The sequence below is a fragment of the Brassica rapa genome, chromosome A08 (genome assembly GCF_000309985.2).
Source record: "Brassica rapa cultivar Chiifu-401-42 chromosome A08, CAAS_Brap_v3.01, whole genome shotgun sequence".
NCBI classification, from domain to species: domain Eukaryota; kingdom Viridiplantae; phylum Streptophyta; class Magnoliopsida; order Brassicales; family Brassicaceae; genus Brassica; species Brassica rapa.
In genome coordinates this window covers 12,332,709-12,360,221 of record NC_024802.2, presented here as the reverse complement: position 1 = coordinate 12,360,221, position 27,513 = coordinate 12,332,709, and the positions used below count along the sequence as shown (strand labels likewise).

At 36.6% G+C, this 27,513-nt stretch overlaps 7 protein-coding genes, 1 long non-coding RNA gene and 1 other non-coding gene across 10 annotated transcripts; 5 read left to right on the top strand and 4 right to left on the bottom strand.

Moving 5' to 3' along the window:
* Positions 1-55: 55 nt before the first annotated feature.
* On the bottom strand, positions 56-5,628 carry LOC103834248 (probable pectinesterase 56). Its single transcript, XM_009110314.3, has 3 exons — positions 3,850-5,628; positions 3,192-3,456; positions 56-3,093 (listed from the first exon to the last, which is right to left on the bottom strand). Exons 1-3 carry the CDS (start codon positions 3,907-3,909, stop codon positions 2,399-2,401), a joined length of 1,020 nt encoding a protein of 339 aa, XP_009108562.1. The 5' UTR covers positions 3,910-5,628; the 3' UTR covers positions 56-2,398.
* Positions 5,629-5,989: 361 nt separating this feature from the next.
* Positions 5,990-11,505, top strand: LOC117127260. The gene is made up of 2 exons (XR_004450183.1): positions 5,990-11,229; positions 11,271-11,505. It is a non-coding gene; the product is annotated as an uncharacterized LOC117127260 (long non-coding RNA).
* LOC103834247 (ER membrane protein complex subunit 3) lies at positions 11,381-13,041 on the bottom strand. Its single transcript, XM_009110312.3, has 8 exons — positions 12,772-13,041; positions 12,603-12,696; positions 12,349-12,468; positions 12,222-12,270; positions 12,045-12,144; positions 11,886-11,947; positions 11,742-11,800; positions 11,381-11,641 (listed from the first exon to the last, which is right to left on the bottom strand). Exons 1-8 carry the CDS (start codon positions 12,921-12,923, stop codon positions 11,537-11,539), a joined length of 741 nt encoding a protein of 246 aa, XP_009108560.1. The 5' UTR covers positions 12,924-13,041; the 3' UTR covers positions 11,381-11,536.
* A 345-nt stretch (positions 13,042-13,386) lies between these two features.
* LOC103834246 lies at positions 13,387-15,327 on the bottom strand. Of its 2 annotated transcripts, XM_033277043.1 has the most exons (7): positions 14,739-15,327; positions 14,507-14,618; positions 14,241-14,412; positions 13,964-14,172; positions 13,722-13,876; positions 13,632-13,636; positions 13,387-13,601 (listed from the first exon to the last, which is right to left on the bottom strand). In XM_033277043.1, exons 1-5 carry the CDS (start codon positions 15,182-15,184, stop codon positions 13,763-13,765), a joined length of 1,053 nt encoding a protein of 350 aa, XP_033132934.1. In that variant the 5' UTR covers positions 15,185-15,327; the 3' UTR covers positions 13,387-13,601; positions 13,632-13,636; positions 13,722-13,762. The 2 variants fall into 2 exon arrangements, with proteins under 2 accessions (XP_033132934.1, XP_018509162.2); XM_018653646.2 differs by having other exon boundaries at positions 13,387-13,636; positions 14,739-15,323.
* A 209-nt stretch (positions 15,328-15,536) lies between these two features.
* Positions 15,537-18,988, top strand: LOC103834244 (putative F-box protein At1g53360). The gene is made up of 2 exons (XM_009110311.3): positions 15,537-17,575; positions 17,662-18,988. Exons 1-2 carry the CDS (start codon positions 16,614-16,616, stop codon positions 17,732-17,734), a joined length of 1,035 nt encoding a protein of 344 aa, XP_009108559.1. The 5' UTR covers positions 15,537-16,613; the 3' UTR covers positions 17,735-18,988.
* Positions 18,989-19,218: 230 nt separating this feature from the next.
* Positions 19,219-20,933, top strand: LOC103834243 (putative F-box protein At1g53360). Its single transcript, XM_009110308.3, has one exon. The coding sequence runs from the start codon at positions 19,610-19,612 to the stop codon at positions 20,822-20,824; it is 1,215 nt and encodes a 404-aa protein (XP_009108556.2). The 5' UTR covers positions 19,219-19,609; the 3' UTR covers positions 20,825-20,933.
* A 507-nt stretch (positions 20,934-21,440) lies between these two features.
* Positions 21,441-23,190, bottom strand: LOC103834242 (short-chain dehydrogenase/reductase SDRA). The gene is made up of 6 exons (XM_009110307.3): positions 22,871-23,190; positions 22,627-22,743; positions 22,405-22,539; positions 22,088-22,213; positions 21,881-21,982; positions 21,441-21,780 (listed from the first exon to the last, which is right to left on the bottom strand). The coding sequence occupies exons 1-6, from the start codon at positions 23,012-23,014 to the stop codon at positions 21,631-21,633; spliced, it is 774 nt and encodes a 257-aa protein (XP_009108555.1). The 5' UTR covers positions 23,015-23,190; the 3' UTR covers positions 21,441-21,630.
* A 528-nt stretch (positions 23,191-23,718) lies between these two features.
* Positions 23,719-23,804, top strand: TRNAY-GUA. Its single transcript is given in 2 exon segments — positions 23,719-23,755; positions 23,769-23,804. It is a non-coding gene; the product is annotated as a tRNA-Tyr (tRNA).
* A 437-nt stretch (positions 23,805-24,241) lies between these two features.
* LOC103834241 (iron-sulfur cluster assembly protein 1) lies at positions 24,242-25,804 on the top strand. Its single transcript, XM_009110306.2, has 3 exons — positions 24,242-24,594; positions 25,051-25,105; positions 25,405-25,804. Exons 1-3 carry the CDS (start codon positions 24,297-24,299, stop codon positions 25,544-25,546), a joined length of 495 nt encoding a protein of 164 aa, XP_009108554.1. The 5' UTR covers positions 24,242-24,296; the 3' UTR covers positions 25,547-25,804.
* The last annotated feature ends 1,709 nt before the right edge of the window (positions 25,805-27,513 follow it).

Here is a 27,513-nt window from a genome sequence, read left to right as displayed (position 1 = left end):
TTCATTTACGATTAACAGAAACAGTATTTCATTTTTCAAATCCTCTCGTGTATCATCTTCTTCATGAGAGCTGAGTTTCTGTTCAATCTCATTTCATCTAATATGGTATCAGAGCCAATCTGATCTTGGTTCTTCCGCTTCGATTGATCTGGATTCAAGCTTCTTTTGTTTTGATTCAGTTTCGCTTCATCTTCGTTTTTTTTTTGTTTCTTGGTGATGATCCTGTAGAATCTGTATTTCACTTCATCATCATCCTTCCGCTTGCTTCGTTTCGCTGGATTGTTCATCATCTTGTTCATCACCTCAATCGCTCATCCCGTTTCGGCGCGTTTCATTCCGATCGCGTTCGTCTCTTTCCGATCGTGTTGATCGTGTTTGTTTGCGGCTTTGTTCTGCTTGATCTCGTCACTGTCAGCGTTGACAATTTGTTCTGGATCAGAGGTTATCTCAGATTCATCTTCTTCCGATCAGTGTTGATCGTGTTTCCATCGGCAGAGTTTGTTGCAGAGTTCGTTGTGCGGCGGAGTTCATTTTGCGTTGGAGTTTTGCGGCTTTGTTCCGCTTGTTATCGCCTTAGTGCGATTCCGATCAGAGTTGATCGAGTTTCTTTCGGTCAGTGTTGATCGTATTTGCGGCTTCGTTCCGCTTGATTCGCCTTTGTGTGACTTATTCCGATCAGAGTTGATCGCGTTTTCTTTTGGATCAGAGTTCGTCTGTGATTCTTGTTCAGCTTTCTTGTAAAGCTGGATTCTCTTGGAGTTACATTCTCTGCTTGTTGATCATCGGATCTGTTTCTTCAAGGCAATTCATCATCATTTCATATCGTCTTTGACATCAGCATCTCCGTTTGATTCAATGGCTTCTGCTTATCCTCCAACACTGGTTCAAACTTGTTCTTTAGCTAAGTCATTCCTATCAGCTTTCCTTTGTGAAGCAACCTCAAAGATCAAGTGTGAGTTCAGCAATGGTTCTCTATGCAGACCACCAGAGAGTTACTTCACCTATTGTTCTTGGTGTAGCTTCTCTGAACTGGTCAGTGTTTGGTTAACACACTCAGTCTCTAGGCATCTAGGTTCTGGAACTGTCTATTGGTGTGTTGCTTATAAACTGCAGAAGGTTTCAGAAGATAAGTTTAAGCATCAGCATCTTTGTAGACAGGGGGAGAAACGTTTGGCGTGTGAAGTAGATGTACTGGTGTTGATGATCTACAGAGGATTGCAAGTGATAGCTCCTCTTGCTCATGGTTCGTTTATCACCTTCTATGCCATTGAAGCTGCTGCACTGGTTCAACATTTAAGCTCCTCGTTTCGTTTGATATCACTTGATCAACATGCTTATGCAACAACTGATTTCTGGCTGAAGTATATCACGATGGTTGTTGGTTTCAAGACTTCGAGTACGCTCTACGTGACGTTGTTGTTCAGTGTTGCTGAGAGTTTGATTTTGTTGTGTGGTTCACACATTTGGCGTGATGTGGTGTGTGCTGATGTGGTTTACTTTCTGGGTACAAGACATGAACTTCAAGAGCTTGACAGATTGCTACAAAAGATGGCGATAATGTTTGAGACAAGCTATTTCTTATTGAGTGGAGGTCTCATGTCTGCTGCTTCTCGCTATCACATGCTCATTAAGCTACTTATTACTTTGCAAATGCAGAGATCTTCCACTGGTGTTGTATTGAAACAGCTGAAGCATTATATGCTTGCATCTCCTGTTTTACATCTCTCTGCTGCTTCAGGTTTTCTGCACTTTCTGAAGACTGATTCAAGTGGAAGTCAAGCAGCCTCGACTCTTCATGCTCTGCAATGGGAACAGAGTTTTCCTTCACTATCTATACAAGGACTGAACCTAGCCTTTGCTTCTATTGATCATATTATTGTGATAGGTTCTGGTTGGTTCAAGTCTATACTTGATCTCCTTTATTGTTCTCTGCCAAGACCACCAGAGATTCCCCAGTTCACAAGTTTTTCAAGCCCAAGATGCAAGTTCCTTACATCTTGAGATGGAGTATTAGAGTATGTATAGTTGGTTTGTGGTTTGGTTAGTTAGAACCGGTATAAACCAGATAGCTTATGATGTATATAAACGCTTGTATCTTCTTCATTTACAATTAACAGAAACAGTATTTCATTTTCCAAATCCTCTCGTGTATCATCTTCTTCATGAGAGCTGAGTTTCTGTTCAATCTCATTTCATCTAATAATAACTTACAGATTCGTTCGTTTAAGAACTAGAATTAGGATAGGAAACACAAATAATGCAAAGATAATCAAAGTCCTTCATCGTAAGGAACTCCGGCACTAGGATAGGAAACACAAATAATGCAAAGATATAACGTTACCATAAAAATATAGTGCAAATTTACTTAATTAAGAAAATCATATGAAACTTAGTGTAATCAAAATCCTTCATCGTAAGGAACTCCGGTAGATCTAATCCACGACTGTCCTTGTAGAAGTTTTTCCACCGTGAATTGTTCAGCTTCTTCCGGATTTGTTATTACTTTGAATCCTTTCCACGTGATTCTCTTGACTGTACCAGCTCCTGGGCCGCTGTTTTGGTATTCTCCATAGAACAAAGTAGACAGACGTCCCTTGTCGTTGTCCCACGGAGCCCAACCCGCGGGGTCAATGACGTCATCTATGAGCGACTGCATAACTACTACCGTTGAGTATACACCCCACGGACGTCCTAGGAATGTCTGTACCGTTCCCTTGACCTGATCTAGATCTGGAGTCGCCTTTATCTCGCATTTCTGGATAGAAAACCACGAAATCTTGCTCTTGGAATAGCGTTGTTGAGCAGTTATCATGTTGCTTTGTTCTTTAAGTGGTTTCCGAGCTTCAATTCGACAGTGCTGGAACACAGCTGTAGCTTCTCCGCAGATAAAAACTACCATTCCAGTGATGTAACACTCGCGGTAAAATTGTCGCTCAATGTGGGCATAGAGCGTGTCTTGATAGGCGTCGATGCGGCAACGATATATCACCGCCTTATCGGCACTGACTCTGAGAGCCACAGCCTGCTCCTTAGTTGGCCCGGCTGTGTTCTCGATGCATATGTCCTGGGCCATAAACCCCTCTCCGTCAACGGCTGAAATTGTATAAACGAGTATTAGTATTCCTAAAATCATATATTAACTTGGAAATAAAAGAAAAGAATAATATTCTAGAAAAAAACATGAAAGTTACCAAGTGTTGCCGAATCGTATGTTCCTTTACCATCAACGTGGTTCCAACTACCGGTGATAGTTGTTAAGTTACTTCCCTCGCCTAGGATTGTTAGATTCGTTTTATTCTTCCCGATGATAACGTTTTCAAGGTAAGTGCCTCTCTTCACTAATATAGTATACCGCGTCTTGCTATTCTCCGGAGCAGAGGCCACTGCCTCCTTCACGGTTGTAAACTTTCCACTGCCATCCTTTGAAACAGTAACATCTGCCTTACTTTCAAGCGCCTGTAATAATATAACATAAGAAATTCTGTGAGCGCCAATATAATAATGTTATAACAAGAAATATATGAAATTCAGTTAGGAAACTCAAGGAGCAGTAGTTATACTATAAAGAACTTAAGGGAAATTCTATAAGCAATTAAAGAAAAGGAAACATGTTTAATCTCTTGGTTGTTGCTATTTTACTCAACAAACGTCACAATAACTAATTGACGAGGAAGAATAATTAGGGTTTTGGCTATAAATCAATGGATCCGTATTGGTTCATATTACGGTTTATCTTGGGTAAGAGGTTAAATATATATATTCTTTGATAATTTCTAATCATGACTGGCTACTAAAAATTAAAGAACTTAATATAAACGCTAATTTAACCAATGAAATGTTAACGCGTACAGTGCCTTCAACAGCTGCGACGGCTACGATAGCGTCTTCGTTAGTCACAGGTGATTGCATTGTCGAAGAGATAGAGATCGAGATCGAGAGAGAAAGAGAGATCTTCTTTTAATTAGGGTTTGACGTTATTTTTTTCACCAACTGGATTGCTGCTTTAAATATGAGTTCAACACCCTATTGTGGCAAGTAAGTTATGTTCGAGTTCTTTCACATAATGACGATGCACAAAATATCGTGCGAGTGGAGTTAGGTTTGATTGTGCACAAAGAAAATTCATCCATTTGGGTTTAGTTTCAAATAAATTATTTTTCTATTAATAGGTGACTATGTTTTTTAAATAAGTAATAATTTTATTATAAAAGTTTGAATATATCATTTTTATGTTCTTGTGAAAAAATAAATATCTCAACTAGAACAAACCATTGATAAAAAGTTGCTGCACATAATAAAATTATCTTCTTTGTTTGAATTTTTTTATTTGTACCATCATCATAAAGATTATAAAGGGCCATTTTACGCTAGTTACGGTACGTTGAATTTAGTAGAGTGCTAAATGGGTGAAAAAGGTGTACTACGACAGAGAATCATGATTATCTAGTATTTCTCCGAATTTTTTAACATACATATTACCTGAGACCATAGTAAGGATGTAATTTAGTTTATTAAAATTTGTTTGACCCTATCTGAGGTTTGTATTGACAAGTGGTGGTATAATTCAAATAACATTCCGAATCGGTCACAGTGAATCTTGGATATTTGACATAACCATTTTTCTTGTAAAAGACATGGCATATACCATATATATTAGCATATGAACAAAAAACTAGAAGGGAAAAATATAAGTGTAAATGCTGATTGTATATCTTGCACATGCATGCAAGAATAAAAAATACACGCTACTGAAATTGTCTATGATAATGTGACGGCTAATCTATTCACGTACGTACGTGTACATACAAATCTTTTAACAATAATTTTGTTGGTTTCGCATGTAATCACCATCTTAATTAATGTCATCAGTTCTAACTAATTATATAATTTTTCTACTTTTGATAAAGTTATGAATAGCGTGTTATATCATACAAAAATTATTACGATGACCAACAAAAAAGCTATTTACCTTTACGTGTAATATTTAAATACTAAACAAACAATACTGAGATGAAAACTCAATTTCAGGTCGCTCAATATATTTTTAGTTACTTACGAACTGTAACCATACATTTTAATTCCATATGAAGCTATGACTTCTTTGCGTGGATGCAGAAAGAATATTTATTTACCTGTTAGCTGGTAGTGAAGAACCCATTGCCAAAATTTGTCTATGGTTCTTTTTTCATCTTATAGATAATACCTTTTTTTTTAAACCTTGCAGAAAACAATTAATTCGGCATGTGCTGATCTTTCCATAGATGTCTAAGATCATTTCAAACGGTACAATTCTTATCAAAATATTTTTAATAATATGATAAAAATAAATAGTAAAAAGGAAAGAAAGGGCAGCAGCTTTTCAAATGAGGGTTCGTAAGAAACCATCTAATTAAACATAGTTCCTCAAAAAAGAAAACCCATCTAAAACATTTTAAACCATTTGTCATCTTGTAATTGGATTTATCCCTTATATATTAAAAGAGAAGCATTGTAATAAATACATTCACATTATAATAGACACGTGTCAGCCTCACAATGATTTGATAATAAATATGCTAACGCGTTCACACTATACTCATAAATATGTTCACACTATATATTTTTTATTTTTTATTAATATAAAACTCACATATATGATTCCAATAAAACTCTGGAGTTTTTGGTTCAAATAAAAATAGATAACGAATCAAAAACCAAACTATATATATTATTTTTATTGTTTACAGATAAAGTTGAGCAAAATATTCATAAATTTTAATTCGATTCGTTATCCTTTTTGATTTGAACAAAAAAATCTGGATATCCGTAACTCTACGAAACAATCAAATACTAAAATACAATATCCAAAAAAGAAGCAAATCACAAATACCAATATTTTTAGGAACAAATATCTAATTTGAACTATTATATGCATATATATATACATATATGTAAATAATTATATATATATGTTATATATATATATATATATATTATACTTGATATCAGTTTTACAATATTTTTATGAATTAAATTTATTATATTAGGTACTAGAATTTAAAAAGTTAAATAATGTTTTATTTTTGTAATAAAATGTTATCGCTAAATGTTTCAACTATTTAATTTTTTTTTATTTTATTTACGGATCAAATCGGATATTCTTCAAAATTCTAAAATATTTCGGATATCCGAGTCACCGAATATCTAGGTGGCTAAAGATCAAATCGATACAAATGCTTCTAAATACCCAGATATTCGATATGTGCCCACCCCTATTTACAAATACAATTTTATTTTCTTTATATGAAAAAATTACTAATGTCAAGGTCTTTTTATTTTAAATTAATTTTAATTTTTTTTTCATGTATTATTTTGAAAAAAATGTCATTTAATATTAATTAACAATATCTTTATATATTTCTCAACTATTTTTATATATTTTTTACATACACATACATATGCACCTTGATGTGAACACTCTGTATCTAAGTATTTACCACAACTGAAGAATCTAATTTTTTGAAAGTTGAAATATTTTTCTTAATGCTTCTTTCACAACAGACCAAATTGTAGTGAAATGATTTGTCTTAATAATTTTCTTTTATTTTTCTTAAACTATTATCTGTTTTGAAACTATTGGTTCGATATGACGAATATTTAAAATTTATAACATGAAAATAAACAAATAATATTAATTTCTGGTTTTTATCAATAGATTAAAAACCAAAAAAAAAACTTAAAACCGAACTAATATCCAGACTAAACAGATTTAATGTATTTTTATTAAAAATAACGAAACTAATAATCACATTCCGCGCAAAGCGCGGGTTATTACCTAGTCTTTAAAGTAAAATGAAAGTTAATTCTTTAATAAATGCATAGTGGTTTGAGATATTGGGCGTTGAAAGTTAATTCTTTATGTCAATGTAAACAAACCCGTTGAGGAAAGTAGTTCTGCAGATGCTTATGCTCTCTTCTTTCTGAAGATCCTATATTAAGATTAAAGACAAACGTAATATTCAACTTGTTCATGACCACTTGTTCATAAAGACATTATTATAGTGCGGACCCCAATTCTGCTTCAGAAAAATGATGAACGTCTCTATCGAAATAAGTTTTCAAGGATACAAACAGTTGTTCTCTCTGGTCAAATACTTAATGCTGTAAGTTTTTTGTTTTTTGTTTTCCGATCGGAACAATTGTTGTATATACAGACACTGCAGTTGGCAGGGGCATTTAGTCCCACAACCCTCTTTCAGTATCCAAGCCATGTGGATCAACATATATCAAGAGTTAACTGTATAAATAATAGTGTTTTGTCAAAGTTCTATTTAACTACAATGTTGATTTTCTAAAAGGGCATTTTACAATATAACTACATTTTTGATGAATTTTGTAGAACAATATATTTCTGGGCTTCAGGTTTTGTCAAAGTTCTATTTAACTACAATGTTGATTTTCTAAAAGGGCATTTTACAATATAACTACATTTTTGATGAATTTTGTAGAACAATATATTTCTGGGCTTCAGGTTTTTGAGCTTGGTCATTGGGCACATGTAGCAATATATTTCTTATTACAGCAATTTTTTTTTTTGGTTAAATATTACAGCAATTTTGACTTCTGAGTATAGCTTATTTCAACAGCACACAAACTACTAAGCAAACGGTTTTGATCCTTTTGCAAATAATAAACATACAGATTTAAATTCATATTAATTATCCAAAAGAAAAAAAAAAACAATAACACAAGAAATAAGATACTTGATGGAGAGTGTTTTTTATTTATATCTTTACCCTCTCAAAATCAGACCAGATTATTGATATGTTTCCTCGGCTTCCGACTTAAAACCAATTGGCAATTAGTAGATTGGTCCAAGTCCCTTATATGTTACTCAAGTCTCTTTCATATTCAATGTGGGATTTTCTCTCCAATACCCTCTCTTGAGATAATGGTGCATATAACCATTAATCTCGCAGAATCTATCATACCCCTTCTGAAATCATGCTTTATTTTCTAGCGATCTCGGTGGAACTGAACCTTCTATGTACCATCAGCAAATGGGATGATCGGGCCAATGTCCGGGTCGGATTAATGGGTCAGGGTATTGGGCCCGCTCTAATACCATGATAAGTTTTATGGACTTCCAACTTAAAACCAATTGGTAATTAGTAGATTTTTCCTTTCATATTTCTGATGCGGTATTTCTCTCCAATAATTATAAACCCTGAAGAAAAAAGGAACAGCTTCACAACATTCAAATGGAGGCACACGTTAACATGTCATCTAGTATGTATCAGCCTTCATAGAGCCCATTTACGATATTTGTCACCTAGTATGTCTTGGGCCTAAGCTTGTTTAGTGTTTCTTGCATATAACGTCACAATTGAGGAAAAGAAGGAAGCCGAAGTCTAGAGGCACGTTTAGGGTTTGTTTCATCTTAAAGCTTTGAAGCGATCCCATCTAGGGTTTATAAAATCTGCCATGGAAAGTTTGGAGCAGTTCTTGAAGTGTATAACATTAGGCATACCCAGACATGAAACACAAACGTCAAACTCGGTAAGAGAACTCTCAGACCCAATCCCAGTTGATCTACTTATCGACATATTCTCTCGAGTCCCCTTAAAGTCTATTGATAGGTTCCTTTGCGTATCGAAATTCTTGGCATCCATACTTCGCGTAGTCATGATTTCACTGAGTTGTTTTTGACTACTTCTTTGACTCGTCCACGTCTACTTTTCACAATAAAAGATAAGCACAAGTTGTTCTTCTACTCTTCACCTCAGCCTCATAATCCATGCGAGAACTCTTCTCTTGTAGCCACCCCTTACCGTTGTACGATCGTTCCCAAGTATCGTTCAACTTATATGTCTAAACCAGTATGTGGATTGGTCTTGCTTCAGGGATGTGGTAGTAGACAATGGCCGCTGATTTGTAACCTTGCCAAAGGAAAAGTCCTAACCTTTCCTAAAATTCTTAGAAAAGAAGAAGATTATGCTAAGGAAATATACTTAGGCTATGATCCTATCGGCAAACAGTTCAAAGTGTTGTATTTGAGTATGAACTACTCTAGACCCAATACTAATTGGATTTTGACATTGGAGTATGGGAAACGTTTTTGGAGAAGGATCGATACCCAACTTCAACCTTAGGGAGAATAGTAGACTAGATGGTGATATATGCATAAATGGTGTTTTGTATTTCAAGAGGTGGTTCAAAGGGTCTTTTGTAATAGTTAGCTTTGATGTTAGGTCAGAAAAGGTAATCTTTATTTACAAAGATGAAAACATGTTACCAAAGCCTTATCTTTCGTCTAGTTCGTCGGGTTGGACAAAACCTTGTGTTGTGGGTTGTAGAAGATGCTGGAAATCATAAATGGTCCAAGCATAGCTATGTATTGTCTCCTTTGGAGGAGAAGATACTCGAGTTTACCAAGTTTGTTGGAATGACTCGTACTGGTGAAGTTGTCTACTCGTTGGGCACTTGCGTTTTCTTCTACAATATAGAGAGGAAAACTTTTAAAAGAGTCAATATTCAGGGACTAGAAGGGCTTGAAGACTTTTGTAGACTATGTGGAGAATATGAAGTTTATGTAACCAAAAGGCTTGCCGTATACTTGAGACTTTAGCTTGTAACAAAATCAAAATCAGGGTACAATTGTACAAATGTCGTCTCTATTAATGCATGAGTTTATTAATGCCCATTCATGTTGCATAATGTCGAGACCATCCTTCTCAGCGCCCATCCCCCTCCCAAAAAAAACCACTCAAATCTAAATCATAAATCTGTGATTAGTTAACTATAAAAGTATAAGTATTTTTACCTTTTTATTTAAATTTATTTTTATCATTTAAACATTTGTGTGTTATATTTTTGACAAAAACTTTTTTAGGGATATGCTAATGTAGTACTCATATAACAATCACACATTAATTATACAACTTTTTTGAGTACAAATCAAAGTTAAAAATTATGTATATATGTTAATTATTCATGTTATTCAAATAAAATATATGTAAAAGGTATGATAAAATATGTATAACAGTGTATCTAATAAATATTACTAAAAATAGTATTTTCATAAAAATATAAATATATTTATAGACATAATTAATATAATTATAGTTACATATAAAGAAAAAGCTAAGAAGAGGTTATAATTATAAATAAACATAAAGAATAAAACAAGAAATCATATTTTAAATAAGAAAATTATACATATAGATTCAATCATATTTGAGTTTAAAAGTTATTATAAACTAATAAATTTATTATTATTAAAATCTAGCGGATATAAAATACAGCACAAGTTTTTTTAGAAATTATGAAACATTAAACTAAATTTTTATTGATAAAAGATTCGATGAATTTGGATAAAGGATCGCACTTGTCATCTAGTATGTCTTGGGCCTAAAGTTGTTTAGGTTTCTTGCATATAAAGTCATACAGAATCATAGGGTTAAGCGGAAGTATAGGTTTTGGTTCGTCTTAAGCTCAGCGATTCCATCTGGGGTTTATAAAGTCCGCCATGCATAAATGGTGTTTTGTATTTCGAGGGTACGTTGGAAGGGTCTTTTGTGATAGTTTGGTTTGATGTTAGGTCAGAGAAGTTTGGTTTTATTAACAAAGATGAAAACATGTTACCAAAGCCTAATTGATTATGATACTAGTCCTTCAACTTTGTTCAACTACAAAGATAAAGTAGGTTTACATCGTCGGGTTGAACAAAACCTTGTGTTGTGGGTACTAGAAGATGCTGGAAATCATAAATGGTCCAAGCATAGCTATGTATTGTCTCCTTTCGGGTACCACATAGTTTCGCGTAGTTTGTTTGTTGGAATGACTAGTACAGGTGAAATTGTCTACTCATGGAACTCTTCCGTTTGGTTCTACAATATTGAGAAGAACACTGTTAAAGGAGTCAATATTCAGGGACTGGAAGAGCTTGAGCATCTACATTTATCAACACCTTTGTAGACTATGTGGAGAATATGAAGTTTTTGTAACTGTATTCAAAAGGCTTTCCATGTATTATTTACTTGAGATTATATTTTGGATTTCAACTCTTGTGACATTTTGTTCCTTTTAGGCTTGTTTGTATTTTAACTTTATAATAGTTTTGTTTTGCTACAAATTGAGCATTGAACACATACTGTTATGTTTTTTTTCTTAATCTTCTCCATCCCTCTCTTCTCTAGATCTTTATCTTCTCTCACACGTTAGGCTCGTTATTGTTTGGTCGGAGTCGGAGTACACGTTTTAGCAGTGGCATCAAAACATGGGACGAGTAGTTGTTGTTGCCGAATACTATTTGATACTAGATCAAAATTCCTCCATATGTTCAAGCTAACTTACACAATCTTCTAGTGATCCATTTAAAATGGGAGCAGAGCATATCTTATTGGACTAACAAACTCTCAGAAGTTTTAATCGATAATATGCATCAGATCGCAAGCACCAGACATAACCAACCAGATCAGCTGAAACAAAGTAATGCTTGCAATAATACTACAGATTTAAACCAAATCATTACAAAATCAGGGTACAAGTGTCGTCTCTACTGCACGAGTTTTCTTAAAACGGACTCTGCGCGGTGCTCGAATCCGGGTAAAGCCCATTCATGTTGAATAATGTCGAGACCATCCTTCTCCGCGCCCAAGCTCTGTAGCCAATTTTGCAAATACAATAATCAGGACTTGGACCAATGCAAGAATGAAACAATGTTCGATGATTCAAGAAAGTCTAGAGGGTGATAGATATACCTTTGTTGCATCAAAACCAAATCCACCCATTTGCATCATTCGTTGTGTATCATCAATAGCTGCATAAGAAAGAGATAACTTGCAATGAGTAAAGAGTTTTGGGAGGAGAAATGGTGTCAAAAAGTAGTGTACGTGAACACTAACCATTTTCATCTCCAAGAATGAGACTAAATAAGCCTCTTAACCCGAACAAGTTCAAGAAGTACCTAGGACATGGAAGAACAACAGCTCATGAAACAAGAGAATATTAACAGAGCCCGTATAAGCTGACATATGCCATCCTCTTTGTAACTAGACACGTACCATGAACGGCTACTCACGTAGCTAACATCAACAGTGCTCAAGTCTATCCCGTTCTGTAGCATAGACCTGAACCTCTGAGTCAGTGGAAACGGTATTTTGGCTGCAAGATAAGATTAGGAAGTTTCAGATACTACAAAACCTAAGACAATAACACAATAACTACAAAGGGAAACAAACCTGCAACAAAGCCAGAGAAGAAGAAGTTGACCCATGCGAAAGTTAGCGTCTGGCATACGGTAGAGTTCATCAGTTTCCTAATATACCGATAACAGCAAGATTGATAAAATCAAAAACTTTACTATACCTGCGGTATAATCATAGAGAGATTTTTCTTCATCATATCCATGGCCATGTTAGGATCAGAAAACATTTGAGCTTGTGGGTTTTGAGCTTGGTCCTTGGGCACATGTAGCAATCCATTTTCCTGCAGCAACCAAAACCCAACCTTGTCTCAAGCATAACAAGGAGACAAAATAAAATGAATATAAAAGCTTAAAGCTTCCATTGTCCAAGCTGGCAATCAACAACTCTCTTAGTAACTAGTAAAGAGTAACATACCTCGTTGCTGAAGTAGAATCTCCGAGCTCGGAAGGACTTGGGCGGGATGAAATTGGCGCCGGCCTTCAGATTCCGAGCCCTAATTACAACTTGCCTGGATAGACCCAAAACTCAATCAGCTGATTCTGATAACCAGATCTGTTTTTAGATAGGGGATTTGATGACTCACCCTTCTTTGACGATCTTCGCGTCGGGAGATGGAGACGAACGCATTAGCTTGGAGACGAAGTAGCGGAGAACGCCGATTAGAACCATCACGACGGAGAGAGGGATCAGGACCCAGTCTCTGATCGCCGTGTCCAGAACCAGATCTTCCGCCATTGATGAATGATTCTCAGAGTTTTCTCGCTTCGCTTGAGCTTCGATCTGGTGAAGAAGATGCGATCGGAGAATCGTGTAGATTCGAACGATGTAACTGATTTAACCAAATTGGATCTGATAACCGAACTAAACCGAACTGCGTTTTAAACCAATCCGTCCTTGGAAAACCTCACGAACCGTACCAAACCGCCACAAGTCGATTTTCCTTACCAAGCTGACTAAACCGACTGAATTAATTGCTGGTTTGCTTGAAGGCTTCCGGTCTAATGTTGGATTCATTTCGATTAGGCACATGTTTGTTTACAAATAGCTGAGATATGTGATTAACCAATCGGTTGCAGGTTATTATTCCTTTCATTGTCACTTACATTGTTGAAAGTTTTAGCTGTTTCAAATTAACATTTTTTTTTACTACAACTAATTGCGAAAACTAAACAAGTTTGCAGAAAACTAGAAACAACAATTAACACAAGTTTTGTAATCTTTTTTCTTCCTTAAACATTCATTGGTAAAATGGCTATAAATACAGAACATCTTACAAGAAACATCATCATACATACTTTCTGAATACTGTATCAACCTAACCATTTTGATACACAACCAACTAAAACAACAAGGAAGATGAATATAGCATTAAAGGAAGTTAAAAGTGAGAATGTTCTGTTCTTCCCTATCAGGGTTCTACACCCCCACAAGTCATTAAGTAGGTCCACCTGCAAGAGGATTGTAATACAGAAATCAATAGCTGGCAATGCCGAAATATAAATATCACAATCTGAGAGATCAAGCTTCACTTACACTAGCAATTCCTAGTTAATTTAAGTCAGAACCAGAAGATATCAAGATATATGGCGCCTCAGCATCTCATTTATCCCCACAGCTGAAATGCTCTCACATCCAAGAAGCTCACGGAGCTTCTCATCACACTGAATAGCCATTGGATTTGCAGGGTCCTGTTAAAACATACCGAAAAACGGTGCTTAGTTTCTTTTGTATGACCATTCAAAATGAAGGAGCAGCCAGAGAATATCAACACTAACCTCTAAATGGTTGAGTTTAATATACTCCCACACACGGCGAATAATCTCTTCCTCCGTCATCTCCGTCTCACCAGTGCCAAAGAACTTAGCAAGTGGCTCAGATAATGAAACAGTTGAAGAGGTTGAACTAACAGGCTCTTTGGTCTCAGTCTCGGTCTCAGCCTTAGTCTCCACCTCAGCTTTTGCCCGTTTCGCTTGACCAGAGTCCTCTGCCAAAAAAGCAGTCAGTAACATTGAACAAACCAAGGACATTTGAAGTTGAGGAAAAACCCATTACTTGATGGATCAAGGGGGAGAATATGCTTAGAAAGCAACTTATTCATCTTAAACATGTCAGTACAATCAGTCTCGAAAACAAGACGCAAGGCATCATCACAGATGATCTTCCGCTTGTTACTCGGGTCTTGGAGGTTGTTCTTCCTTATGTAAGCCCACAGCTGCCTCACAATCTGACAACCAAAAGCCATTCAACACTTTAACAACAACCCAATTGGGAGCTTAAATACACATTGGCATAACCGTGAACGGAGGGAGCATAATAACCTCAGTTCTGGGAAGGGCAGGTTCGCCAACAACGACTTGAAGCTCTGGAGAAACTCTACAGACTTTGTTAAGTCCTCCAGGACCACCCTTTCTCTTAGTTCCAGCTGGTGCACTGCAATAGAGACAAACCCAAGTCATAAAGATTTAAACTTTCCTAAAAAGGAAACCCCCAATTACTGCAATGGGAAAGATTAAGCCTCGAATTAACGAAACCGAACCGTAAAAATCGAACCTTGCTTTAGGGGATTGACTAACAGAGGGTCCTTGTCGCTGATGGTGCTGCGGCGGCATGTAAGGAGGATACGGCTGCTGGAAATTGAGGTCATAAGAGTGGTAAGGAGGAGAAGGGTGGAGAGCGAAATGTTGAGGAGGGTATTGTTGAGACGGAGGGTGAAGTGAGAAGTGCCCTTTCGCCGGAACATTGACGCCGGAATGCAGCTGCTGTAGATACCGAGGCGGAGGAGGTTGTGGGGTTGATGAGGAAGCAGAGGCTGGTGGGTGAGGAGAATGGAGGAGGAGATTGATATGGTCTCTGATGAAATTGGTTTTATCGGAGAGGTCTAACCCTAGCTTAGCCTCGAGCTGGTGAACAACACTGGTTAAGGATGTGAGGGAGGTGGGGTCGGATTGTCGGAGCAAAGTCTCGACTCCTCTCGCTAGATCTTGGTCAGACACCATTTGACGAGTTTACAATTCCACAGCCTTTATCATTTACCCACACCAACAGAAAAAAGAAAAATATTTCTGTCTTATCCTCTCTCTCTCTCTTGCCCTTGTCTCTTTCTCTCTCTTCTTCGTTGTCTCTGTTTTATCTCTCCGTCTCTCTCTTTATAACTCGGTGAATGACGAATATGCCCTTCATTGTTTGTTTTAAACTTTTAATATGTATTTCGTTTAATGTCTATGTTACCCTTTTGAGTCTTGGTATTTAAGTCTTATAGGTAAAGGGTATTCTCGTCGTTTTGACAACCTCCACGAATTTTTAGTTCTGTTTTGAACCTTTTTTTTTTTTTTTTTTTTGCTAAAATACTTCTGTTTTGAACTTTTGAGGATGTTCTAATAACTGCCATGAAAAATATAAATTTATGGTACACATTGATAGTTGAGGAAGAATAAGAAAAAGAATGTGGTGTGAAATTGACTGATACAAGAAATAGAAGACGAGGGTTTTAGCAACTTAAAAGTCAATTCTCCTTAAGATCATCATGCATCGTCTGAGACAAAAATCTAGATCCTGTATCTATGAGAGTTTTTCACTTCCCAAAAAAATAAAACGAAATTTTCTGACAAAACGATGAACAAAAAAAAGCTATATATATGATCTGCTTCTTCTGCGCTCTTCCTCTCATTGCGTTTTCGGCTTCTCGATCTTGACATAAGGAAGAACTCCAAGAAAGTACTTCACCTTCGGACTCCACCCACGCTGCTGAGCTCGACAGAACATCAAGAACGTGTTCGCGCAGTAAGAGTTCAACCCCATAAAACAATGCCACAGAGCATGTACCCTGAGGATTCACCGGCCACCGAGATACCCTCTCGCAGAAAACACGGTCACAGAACCAGCAAACGCTCCCAACCAGAATCGTAGCAACGTACCATTTCGCGATCCTCTTGGCAGCAGCGTCCTCCGTGTGAATGTAGTACTTGTACATCCGAGAATATTGATACATAATATAGGTCAGCTATCTTTAACTTTATTTTTTTTTCGTAGACATACAGCTGAATCTCAAGCTACAAATTCTAGTTTAAAACTAGTAAGTCACAACTAATGATAAGTAAGACTCTATAAACTCGGCTGACGTAAATCTAGAACATTGGTTTTACTTAAGCTAGTCCATAAAGAAGAGACGGTAGTTTTTGATTCTAGCTGCTCGACTTTTTTGTAATTCTTTGAGAAAAACTCTAATGGCCCATTTATGATCGTTGCAAATAAAGTCACCGACTAAATTGTGGGCCTAGAAGAGCCCATGTACGCTCTTGTATATAAAGTTAATTAGTCCTACGGTTGAGGAAATTGAGGAAAGAAGAAAGCTGAAGCCCTAGGGTTTCGTTAGTTATAAGCGATCTGAAATTCAAGCTATTCCAGTGTTTGTACAATCCATCAGCCATGAAACGTTTGGAGCAGCAGTTATCAACCACGTCCAGACATGAAACGCAGTCTTCGAACTCGGTAAGAAATCACTCAGACCCGCCATCCGTAGATGATCTGCTTATTAGTATATTCTCTCGACTGCCCTTAAAGTCTATAGCTAGGTTTCGCTGCGTATCGAAACTCTTGGCATCCATCCTTCGCCGTCATGATTTCACTGAGCTGTTTTTGACCAAGTCTTTGACTCGTCCACGGCTCCTTTTCACTGTAAAAGCTACTAATGGCAAGTTGTTGTTCTACTCTTCACCTCAGCCTCACAATCCAGACCATAACTCTTGTCTGGTTCCTACCCCTTATCATACGTCTTCTTTTCCAGAATATCTTCCAAGTGATATATGTAGCACGGTCTGTGGATTGGTATTGCTTCAGGGATGGAAAAGAAAGGTGCGAGTGATTTGTAATCCTGCCACGGGAGAGTTCTTAACCTTACCCAAAGTGAAAGTTAAGAGTAACCCCAGAGAGATTGCCCAAACTGAAACGTATTTAGGGTATGATCCGATCGGGAAACAGTTCAAAGTGTTGTGTGTCACCTTGTCACGTGATGAAAGACCCAAGACTCATCAGGTTTTGACATTGGAGTCTGGAAAACGTGTATGGAGAACGGTCGAACACAAGTTCTATTTTGAGGATAACTTTACAATGAGTGGTGACGTATGCATAGACGGTGTTTTGTATTTCGGAGCTGCCGTTGGACGATCTTCTATGATAGTTTGCTTCGACGTTGGGTCTGAAAAGTTCAGCTTTATTAACACAAATGAAGACATGAGAATACAGTATCCTTGTTTAGCAGGTTCGTTGACATTGTTCAACTACAAAGGTAAATTAGGTATACGTCAGGATTTAGATAATATGTTTTGTGAAAATGAACTTGTGTTGTGGGTTCTACAAGATGCTGGAAATCATAAATGGTCCAAGCATAGGTATGTATTGTCTCCTTTGGGGTCGGACCTAGTCCAATATAACAGGTTTATTGGAATGACTAGTACAGGTGAAGTTGTTTTTTCAGGATTGTCACAATTGCACGAACCATCAGACCTTTTCTACCTTTCCTTCTACAATTTGCAGTCGGGAACTTTTAAAAGGGTCTACTTTCAGGGACTAGAAGAGTTTAAGCAACAATTTACAACTCCTCACACCTTTCTAGACTATGTTGAGAATATAAAGTTTATGTAAGTGCGTTCAAGGCTTTCATATATATATTAAACTTTTGGGTTTCAGCTCTTTTAATGATATTCATTTTACTGTTTGGATTCTTTATAATATATCTAATCTTTGCTCTAAAGTTTTTTTGACTTCTTAGTTCCTTCGATGTCACGCTAGGCTAAATTTCAATCCAATCACAAATAATGGATTCATCAACAAGCTAACGGATTTGATAACCAAAAGAAAACCAAAACGAAGTAGAAGAAGAGTCCAGACTCAAAATCAGACCAGAAACAAATGATTAGCTTAAGTAAATCACTTTTCTTCTTGTCTTCAGAGATTATATATGTAGGTACAATATTCACTTGTGTGCAACTCTGCATCCGTAATTTGATCCATGAATCTATACACAGTAGGTCCTTAGCTGATCGAGTGCCCCAAAACTAGACTCCATTGCATATTCTATTTGAAACTAAGTGTCTATAACTAAGAAAGGAAAAAAAAAAGCATTGAAGACAATTCTAACCGCTAGACTCCATTGCATATTCTATTTCTTACCCATGTTTTTGACCATCCTTATAGCAATTTTATCAGATTATAAGTCACTTTGTTCCCTTAATGCTTATTACAAGATATACGATATTCTCTTAATGCTTCTACCTTTTGTATCTAATCTGAACATGTAATTCATCAAAGCCCATCTACCTCCTTCGCATGACTGAATAATATATATGGCAATCGTATCAAGACAGTTTATGACATGCCAGTAGTAGGTCTTTATTGTTGGCATTCTTTGACTTTGTTCAACTACAAAGGTAAATACAATATAAGGAGAATTCATGTCGGGATAGACTTGTATTGTGGGTTCTAGAAGATGCTGAATATCATAAATGGTCCAAGCATATCTACGTATTCTCACCTTTGGATAAGGAGCTGGTCAAGTGTACCGAGTTTGTTGGAATGACGGGTACAGGTGATGTGGTTTACTTCTCATCCGGTACTCAACTTCCCTCGGTGTGAGTATGAGAAAGCTCGGCACTCAACTTCCCTCGGTGTGAGTTTGACGGATGACAGGTTTTACATTAGGTTTTTGAACTTCTGAGTGAATAACCTAACTATTTGGCATGTATCATTAGTTGTTATGCCTTGAAGATTTTTATTTATTTTTACTAAGAAATTGAGTTTCACTACTAGAATGAGCAGGTTGTGTTTTACAAAGGTCTAATCAGGACAGGATAAGCTCCATGGCAAAAAAATACAAAAATAAAACATGGAGTGGCCTGTGTTAGAAGTTTATATCCCACCCAAGTTGTGAAAGCAGTCCAACCAGAGTTTATCACTGACCTCACATCGCAGAAATATATGATATCTGCCTTCAATAAAACCTTTGCAGAGGCAGTATGCTTTTTTTTTTTGGATTTTAAGGCAGTGGTACTAAACTAGACGAATCACTTTTATTGAATCAAGAAGTAGAACCAGACAATGAGGAGTAAGAGAACTGATCTCATACAGCTCGGCTGAAGTGAATCCATAATCTTGGTTTTACTTTTAGTTAGTTCATAAAGAAGAGACGATAGTTCTAGTATCTGAGGTTTAACTCAGCTCATGAGGTTTTGAGAAAGATTAATATCCCCCCATTTAAGATCGTTGCAAATAAAGTCACCGAGTATGTTTTGGGCCCTAATACAGCCCAGTTCTGACTCTTGCGTATGTTAACTAGTCGAAATTAAGGAAAGAAGAAAGCTAAAGCCTCTAGGGTTTCGTTCGTCTTATGCCTATATATATGAAGGGGTTTGTATAATCCATCTACGATGAAAAATATGGAACAGCAGTTCTCCGAGAATCTAACATTAGCTAGATTTGTCACACAATGTTCGAAATCGGTAAGAGAATACTCAGTCCCACAAATCCCAGACGATCTACTCATCATTATATTCTCTCTTGTCACGGGAAAGTCTGTAGCAAGGTTTCGTTGTGTTTCGAAACACTGGGCATCCGTACTTCGCCGTTCTGATTTCACCGAGTTATTTTGGACCAAGTCTTTGACTCGTCCACGTCTCCTTTTCACCATAAACTTTAATGGCAAGTTGTTCTTCTACTCTGTACCTCAGCCTCATAATCCAGATGATAACTCTTCTCTTGTAGCCACCCCATACCAAACGTGTTCATTTCCAAAACGTCTTCTTGCTAATACATTTAAACCACTCTGTGGATTGGCATTACTCATGGACGAGCCGGTGATTTGTAACCCTGCCACTGGAGAGTTCCTAACCTTGCCCAAAGTTCTTCTAGAAGAAAAAGACTTACCCAACCCCAAGGAGTTTTCAAAAATGTTTTGCTTAGGATATGATCCGGTCGGAAAACAGTCCAAAGTGTTGTGTATGACCTCTTCATCATTTGATGAAAGACTAACTACTCATCTGGTTTTGACGCTAGAGTCTCGAAAGCCTTTATGGAGAAAGGTGGAACTCAAATTCCTTTTTGTGAGAAACCGTAGAATGTCATTTGGTTCTATATGTATAAATGGTGTTTTGTATTTCGGAGCTGAGTTCGGGAAATCTACTGTTATGGTATGCTTCGACGTTAGGTCTGAGAAGTTCCGCTTTATAAACACAGATGAAGTCATGGAACTAGATAGGCGTTTTGAACTTTTCAACTACAAAGGTAAAGTAGGTATACATCGTAACAGGTATAATAGATATGAGAATAGATATGAGAATAGATTTGTGTGGTGGGTTCTAGAAGATGCTAGGAATCATAAATGGTTCAAGCATGTCTTGGAATTGTCTCCTTACGAGGAAAAGATGGTCGAGAATACCAAGATTGTTGGAATGACTGGTACAGGTGAAATTGTATTCGCGTCGTACTCGCACCTCCCAATCAGCTGGTGCCGCGTTGTCTTCTACAATATGGAGAGAAAGACTTTTACAAGAGTCAAAATTGAGGGATTTGAAGTTGAAGAACCTAGGGTGAAAAAATATATAGATACATTCATAGACTATGCAGAGAATGTGGAGTTTATGTAAGTGTGTTCATAAGGCTTTCCTATATCATTACTTGAGAGTTGATACTTTATATTTCTCTTCTTCAAGTAGTTTGAGTTTCAACTTTTTTTGCATGCATGTTTTATTCTTTTCTCTAAGTTTTGTCTTACGTTATCACTCATTTTATTTCTCTATTTGCTTCCTCGAGATCTTTATCTTCTCTGTCACTCTAGGCCCATTCTTGTTTGACAATGCCATCAACCACACGTGTGGTGGTTGTTGCTGTAAAATTTTCATTTAGATTGTGTTGATAATTGATCAAATTTCCTTATGTTCAATCTAGCTTACACAATCTTCTTAAGACCCATTTAAACTAAAAGAAAAATATACAACTGAAGTAGTTGGACAAACCCTCAAAAGCTTCTAAAAAAAGTTCAAAGATAAGCTTTTACGAAGGAGGAAAACTCTGCATCCGTTGTTTGATCGATTGGTTCTGCATATGAAACAGTCTAGAAAGACTCAGAAACCCACGAGAAACTGCAGTGACGGGAAGAATACAATTAAAAACTTTTTTAGCATAGGGGAAGATGGGCTTGGTCATAAAAATATTGGTATCAAGTAGTATATTGATTCTTGAATGTATTGCTATCAAAGAAAGTATGTTCTTGTATCCAGTAGATTGTCATGAAAGTAATCTTTGGTAGATAAAAATATGTTCCATTTACTACTATTCATAATGAGAAATTAAAGCATTCCACATGATCACACAAGAGTAACAAATGTGAGGTTTTCTTGTCCCTCAACAAGTTTTATTGATATATGAATTATTACTAGTGGGGGATTTTGATTCAGAGCCTGGAGGGCATTCCTCCGGCGACCACTAAAGTTTCTCCGGTGATGTAATCAGCATCATCAGAGGCCAAGAAAGCTGTTGCAGCGGCCATGTCATCCGTTGTTCCCAGCCTGTTGAGCAGTGTTTTCTCCTCACTGGCTCTTCTCTGTGAAATGAAAAACACATCAAAATCATGGATGAGAAATGAAAAACTGTAACATTGTTTGATCCCAAACACAGCAAGCCAGTTTATTTAACAAACAAACCACTTCAGAGTTCCGGGTGATGAAAGAGGCAAAGTGTGTTGGCACAACACCAGGCGCTACAGCGTTCACTCTTGTGTCCGGTCCCATCTCAGCAGCTAGTGCCTTGAAAAGAAGAGTGGGACATGTTGAACCGCCATAATCATTTGAAAAAAAAGATTATATATATATATTTTAGGGGTCTATGGTTTAGAGAATCATGACTGGCACCTTGGTTAGTCCGAGAAGAGCTGTTTTGGTAACTCCATACATTGCCGTTGGTACTTGCGGTTGAAAGGCAGCAATGGAGGTTATGAAGATTACAGAAGAACCCTTCTCTAAGTGAGGAGCTATATCCTGGTTTTGATAAGAAATAACCATTGAAATGTCAAAGTTACTTTGAGCACAGGAGACACCAGAGTTATTATTGTCTCGAGGAAATAAGAAAATCTCTTGTCTTGTTCAAAGCTTGACCAAAACCACAGACAAAAACAAAAAGTTTTTTTTTTTACAATGAACCATCTAAAAGCAAAATGATTAGTGGTTACCTGGAGGAGAAGGATAGATGACTTGACATTGACTTCCCAAAGCTTGTCAAGAGCAGATTCTTGGGTGGATAAGATTGGGTCAGTAGATGGATTAACAGCGGCATTACAGACAACAATATCTATCTTCCCATATCTCTGAAACTCAAGCCAAAGGAAAGCTGATTAAGAATAAAACAACAATGAAAGATTAAATAAAAAAAGGGTAATGTTTTGACAGCTTACTTGAATTGTCTTTTGGACAAGAATCTGGCGATGTTGAGCATTAGAGACATGACAAACGATTCCAAATGCATCAATCTCTTGAGCTTTAAGCTTCTCTACTGCCTCATCCACGTTTTTCTGCACAATTTAATTGAAAACACACACAAGTAGCTTATTCAAAGCAGAGCTTCTAAATTGGATTCACTAATGCAAAGCAAACCAAAAACATTAATCAAGAAAGTCAAATCAAGAATAGGAGGAGGACCTGTTTGGGAGAAGAGACGACGACAGACGCGCCTTCAAGGCCGAGCCGCTCAACGATACCGAAGCCTATCCCTTGCGTTGATGCCGTCACGATCGCCACTTTACCTTGGAGTCTTTTTGGCACTACCTTCTTCTTCTTTTCCATTTTGTTTTTTTTTTTCGATTTGATTCCTTTGTACACACGTCTGGATCTCTTTACAGATTTTCTTCCTATTTATCTTACATAAGAACATGCAAGTACATCTCTTCAGTGTGTGAATGCAGAGATGGTCTGTGTTTTAGTAGTCAAGACTGCTACGACTCTTCATGCTTATCGTAACAATTAATTAGTTTTCTAAGAAGATTTGTTGAAATATCTTTAATATAAAATTACTTTTTCTTTCTTGAAATACTGTATTATTTATATGATCTTCTTATCCTTTATGATTTTTTTTATATAGTTTCAACTTCCAAAGATTCTTCACTTAAGTATCATTTCCTTTTTTTTTTTATCGTATCATTATTGTTTGTCTACTGTGGAAATTACAAAATGCGGATTTATCTATGTAAATTACATAACGAAGCAGCGAGCGAAGTCATTGAGACGAAAGAGTCTGAAGATGACATGTGATTTGGTATAAGATGAATAGAGGGTGATGATGATCGTGTTACTGTAAAGCCATGAGAGAGCTGGAGAGTGATGTTACGGGACTGATGAGGTAACGAATCTGGTTTGAGACAGAGATGTACCACCAGATGCTGTAGATGGATTCGAGTGTTTGGTGATGGAGGACAAAGTTAATTAGGTGTTTTATTGATTGCTGCACACTTTGAAGCCATATAGAAAGTGAGTTAAACGAAAACAAACACCCGACCTTAGCTCAGTTGGTAGAGCGGAAGACTGTAGTCTGTGACAGCAAATCTTTAGGTCGCTGGTTCGATTCCGGCAGGTCGGATTACTTTTATCATTTTGCAAAATTTTCTTTTCTTCTACGAAGAAGAAGAAAGCAAATCAAGTGTCACCGATTGAACAATAAATAAAAACAAAAACTGACTGGAAATAGGTTTTGTGAGTTATCCATGGCTGTGAACTTGTGATGTGAGTATGCATTTTTTTTGTGAAAATATTAATAATTTTTACTTTAATCACTTAATCATAGTAATTTCTAATTAAGTCTGGGCAAAACAATAAAAATTGAACAGATCGGAACTCTAAAAATACTGAAATAAGTTATGTAGTGTGGTATTTTGGATTTTGGATATTGTTCAAACCAGATGTAAAGAAAGAAAAATATCAGAGAACCATCCACGTGTCCCAGCATCTATCTAAACCGAACCGAACCGAACCGAACCGACTTCTTCGTAGCCGATAAAGGAAAGGGCCCCTCCTAAAAAACTCCAATCTCATCTTTCCAACATCCGCGGAACACAAACCCTAATCGACGACGATGATGCTCAGGCAAGCTGCGAAGAAGGCTCTAGGCCTCACGTCACGCCAATCGACCCCGTGGTCCGTTGGTATCTCCCGATCCTACCACGAGAACGTCATCGACCACTACGACAACCCCCGCAACGTCGGGTCTTTCGACAAGAACGATCCCAGCATCGGCACGGGCCTCGTCGGAGCTCCCGCGTGCGGTGATGTGATGAAGCTTCAGATCAAGGTCGATGAGAAGACCGGTCAGATCGTCGATGCTCGGTTCAAGACCTTTGGTTGTGGCTCCGCTATCGCCTCTTCATCTGTCGGTATGTTTCCATCTTTACCGGATTTGACAATTAGGGATTTTGATTACTTGTTCTGAAATTGATGAATTAGGTTTCAAATTGATTAGTTGTTGGATGAAATGTGTTTCAGATTGATTGGTTCTTGAGGGATTAGGTTTCTAATTGATTTGTTTTTGATGAATTAGGTTTCTTAATTGGTTGGTTCTTTTAAATTAGGTTTCTAAATTGGTTGGTTCTTGTGGAGGCGGTGTTCTATTAGGCATTTGTTGGAACCGACATATTGGTCGGATTTTATGTATAATGAAATGTGTCTTGTCAAAGATTCTTGTGATGTGTTTTCCTTTATCGATGCTCTATGTTTTCTGGTCCTTGTGCGTGGTTGTAACTTGATCTATCATCTCTCTCTCTCTCTGTCATGTCTGATACTATTTTGAGGCTGACAGTTTTGTAATGTTGATTGATCTTTAATGTTTTCAGCCACTGAATGGGTGAAAGGCAAAGCTATGGAGGAAGTTCTGACCATCAAAAACACGTAAGTACTGTCTGTTTGTCTCTTACATGAAGAAGAAGAAGACAATAGAAGTCTTGTCTTCCTATTTGCGTTTTTGAGGGAAATAATCGTTATCTGTTTTGAGATGTTGCATTAGAACTTGTGGTGTCTAATTGGTTCACTCTTTAATTGTTCACATGACCAGTCACTGGATTGTTTATTGGTATGATATTGGTTTACTTGGTTAGTATGTACAAGTTTTTCCAGGCTTGCCTTCTTTGTCTGAGATTCTGAATTCAGTGTGTGTCTTTTTCCTTGTTCTCTGTGATGTATTTTACTAGTGAGATTGCGAAGCATCTTTCTCTCCCACCAGTGAAGCTCCATTGCAGTATGTTGGCGGAGGACGCCATCAAGGCAGCTGTGAAAGACTACAAGGAGAAGCGTTTGAAGACAAACGGCGTTGGAGAAAGCTCACAGGCTTGATTTCCTTTTGATCATGTTTATACCATAATGTGTATATGATGGTGAAAACAGGGGACGTGTAGAAGAGGATTACGTACAACCTATATGGGGTATGTTTTCTTAAGGTTGAAGTTTAAGAAGTATTTTCAATAAACTCTGTTGGACAGAAAACATCTGAGAAGAATGATTTCCTTTTGATGTTTTATGTTTTGTAATGATTTTTTTTTTCTTTGGGAGATTTATATCTATTAAAGACCAGTCGATAATCTTTTCTTTCTAGTTTGATCTTCTTTGAAGTAATATCTACTGATAAAATGACTTTTCAAGAATTGAAATTGGATCGCTTAAAAGAATCAGGTTCGAAATGAATAGTATACTGGAATTAAAAGGTTCGGACAGAAAGCTTTTGTGGTTTCGGAATAACAGAACTAGAAACCGCCACTGAACATTCATTATAAAATGTTAACAGAAAATAGAATTGAAATCAAATGCAACAAATCCTATTTTCTGTTAACAATATTTTGTCATAGTTTTTCTATATAATCCTCGAGGTTTTCAAATATTTACAAAAATGTCATTATAATTGAATCTATTTTTCGAAAATATAAAAAATTATAAATATCTTAAACATTTCTTCGTATTTACAACGATGTTATAGTTATCAATTTTTCCAAATACCACGAACAACCATTTTGGAGCTTTTAGAGCTTAGTCATTCAAATTCTATCTCCTTTCTTCTCGTTTACACCAACAAAAATTCATTTACTCACCACTTTCGTGTAAAAAACTTTCATAACTTTCACTTTTATAAACACAATTTTCATATGTTAGTGAGTTTTCAGTAAGAATCGTCGAAACATATTCGTTTTTATATTCCAGCATCCATCTTTCTCAGTGTATAGGTAACAATTCCCTATCATATTTACGCAATCGCGTCCCTCCACTTATGTTCCATGCACAAACAAACACCCATCACGTACACTTATTTTTAAATGTATATAGTAAAGATTTGGTTCATCCACTACAAGAAAACATCAAGTACACTCGCAACATTTGATAATTTACTCAGAAGTATATTAGTAATAGGTGTAGCTCAGATTTAAAAGCCAACTCAAAAATGAAAGATTGTCACACTAGAGATATATTGTTCAAAGATCATATTGATACCCGATGTAGACCACTAATAAGTCCACTCAAAATGTAGGTGAGAAACGGTACAATAAAAATATTCCAAACCTAATATCTCAAAAATATCACAGTAAAACGGACCACTTACACATACTATATAAATATAAAACTGTTTATGTAGAAAATAATCTACTAGGCAAAACACCAAAAGACTCTAATAGCATATATTACTTGATCGAAATCATTCAAGAAAAAAGTGTTTCTGTTACCAATGTTTGTTACAACGGTTGCTCTTTATACTAGAGTAAACCGGTTCAACAATATTAATCTGGAATCAATTACATCACAACTTTATCAGACCAGTTAAATCGTATTACTCTATACTCAAGTACTCAAATAGGAGACGCATCTGACAACTAACACAAACTCATATACTGGTGAAAGAGGAGAATGCCTCATATACTCACTATATCCACGCACTATATTACCGCATAAAAGAGGAGAATGCCTCCACACCCACCGGCAAAGAACTGTTCCATCCGGTTCAGACCAAACCAACTTTAATTATTTTTGTGGAGGTCTCCTCATGGACCGAAGAGAAACAGATACCAACGTGAAATGCAGGTGACTAGAGAAGACCTTAGGCTCATATCTGAAAACTTTCTTTCTATGGTTGCTAGGACGAACCCCTATGATATGATTTTGATCTTTTGAATGAAAATAAAGATAAAAATGAAATTTATTATTTGCTAATTAAAAATCAAGAAAATACAAAAAAAAATTATGTTAAAATTATTGTACATAATTTTGCTATCAGTGTTAATCTAAAAACTTCTACTCCTTTGTTTTATTTTAAGTGT

What these genes read in the sequence shown, in the direction of transcription:
- LOC103834241 (XM_009110306.2), top strand. Translation starts at nt 24,297, where the DNA reads ATGATGCTCAGGCAAGCTGCGAAGAAGGCTCTAGGCCTCACGTCACGC. An exon ending in TATCGCCTCTTCATCTGTCG is followed by an intron (nt 24,595 to 25,050) that starts GTATGTTTCCAT and finishes TAATGTTTTCAG; the next exon opens with CCACTGAATGGGTGAAAGGC. An exon ending in GTTCTGACCATCAAAAACAC is followed by an intron (nt 25,106 to 25,404) that starts GTAAGTACTGTC and finishes GTATTTTACTAG; the next exon opens with TGAGATTGCGAAGCATCTTT.
- LOC103834246 (XM_033277043.1), bottom strand. Translation starts at nt 15,184, where the DNA reads ATGGTGTCTGACCAAGATCTAGCGAGAGGAGTCGAGACTTTGCTCCGA. An exon ending in AGTCAATCCCCTAAAGCAAG is followed by an intron (nt 14,619 to 14,738) that starts GTTCGATTTTTA and finishes TCTCTATTGCAG; the next exon opens with TGCACCAGCTGGAACTAAGA. An exon ending in TCTCCCCCTTGATCCATCAA is followed by an intron (nt 14,173 to 14,240) that starts GTAATGGGTTTT and finishes CTTTTTTGGCAG; the next exon opens with AGGACTCTGGTCAAGCGAAA.
- LOC103834247 (XM_009110312.3), bottom strand. Translation starts at nt 12,923, where the DNA reads ATGGCGGAAGATCTGGTTCTGGACACGGCGATCAGAGACTGGGTCCTG. An exon ending in GATTCTACTTCAGCAACGAG is followed by an intron (nt 12,469 to 12,602) that starts GTATGTTACTCT and finishes TGGTTGCTGCAG; the next exon opens with GAAAATGGATTGCTACATGT. An exon ending in CATTCTTGGAGATGAAAATG is followed by an intron (nt 11,801 to 11,885) that starts GTTAGTGTTCAC and finishes TTTCTTATGCAG; the next exon opens with CTATTGATGATACACAACGA.
- LOC103834243 (XM_009110308.3), top strand. Translation starts at nt 19,610, where the DNA reads ATGAAAAATATGGAACAGCAGTTCTCCGAGAATCTAACATTAGCTAGA.
- LOC103834248 (XM_009110314.3), bottom strand. Translation starts at nt 3,909, where the DNA reads ATGCAATCACCTGTGACTAACGAAGACGCTATCGTAGCCGTCGCAGCT. An exon ending in TCGCAGCTGTTGAAGGCACT is followed by an intron (nt 3,457 to 3,849) that starts GTACGCGTTAAC and finishes ATATTATTACAG; the next exon opens with GCGCTTGAAAGTAAGGCAGA. An exon ending in ATACGATTCGGCAACACTTG is followed by an intron (nt 3,094 to 3,191) that starts GTAACTTTCATG and finishes ATACAATTTCAG; the next exon opens with CCGTTGACGGAGAGGGGTTT.
- LOC103834242 (XM_009110307.3), bottom strand. Translation starts at nt 23,014, where the DNA reads ATGGAAAAGAAGAAGAAGGTAGTGCCAAAAAGACTCCAAGGTAAAGTG. An exon ending in CATCTATCCTTCTCCTCCAG is followed by an intron (nt 22,214 to 22,404) that starts GTAACCACTAAT and finishes TATCAAAACCAG; the next exon opens with GATATAGCTCCTCACTTAGA. An exon ending in TCACCCGGAACTCTGAAGTG is followed by an intron (nt 21,781 to 21,880) that starts GTTTGTTTGTTA and finishes TTCATTTCACAG; the next exon opens with AGAAGAGCCAGTGAGGAGAA.
- LOC103834244 (XM_009110311.3), top strand. Translation starts at nt 16,614, where the DNA reads ATGAAACGTTTGGAGCAGCAGTTATCAACCACGTCCAGACATGAAACG. An exon ending in CATAAATGGTCCAAGCATAG is followed by an intron (nt 17,576 to 17,661) that starts GTATGTATTGTC and finishes TTGTTTTTTCAG; the next exon opens with GATTGTCACAATTGCACGAA.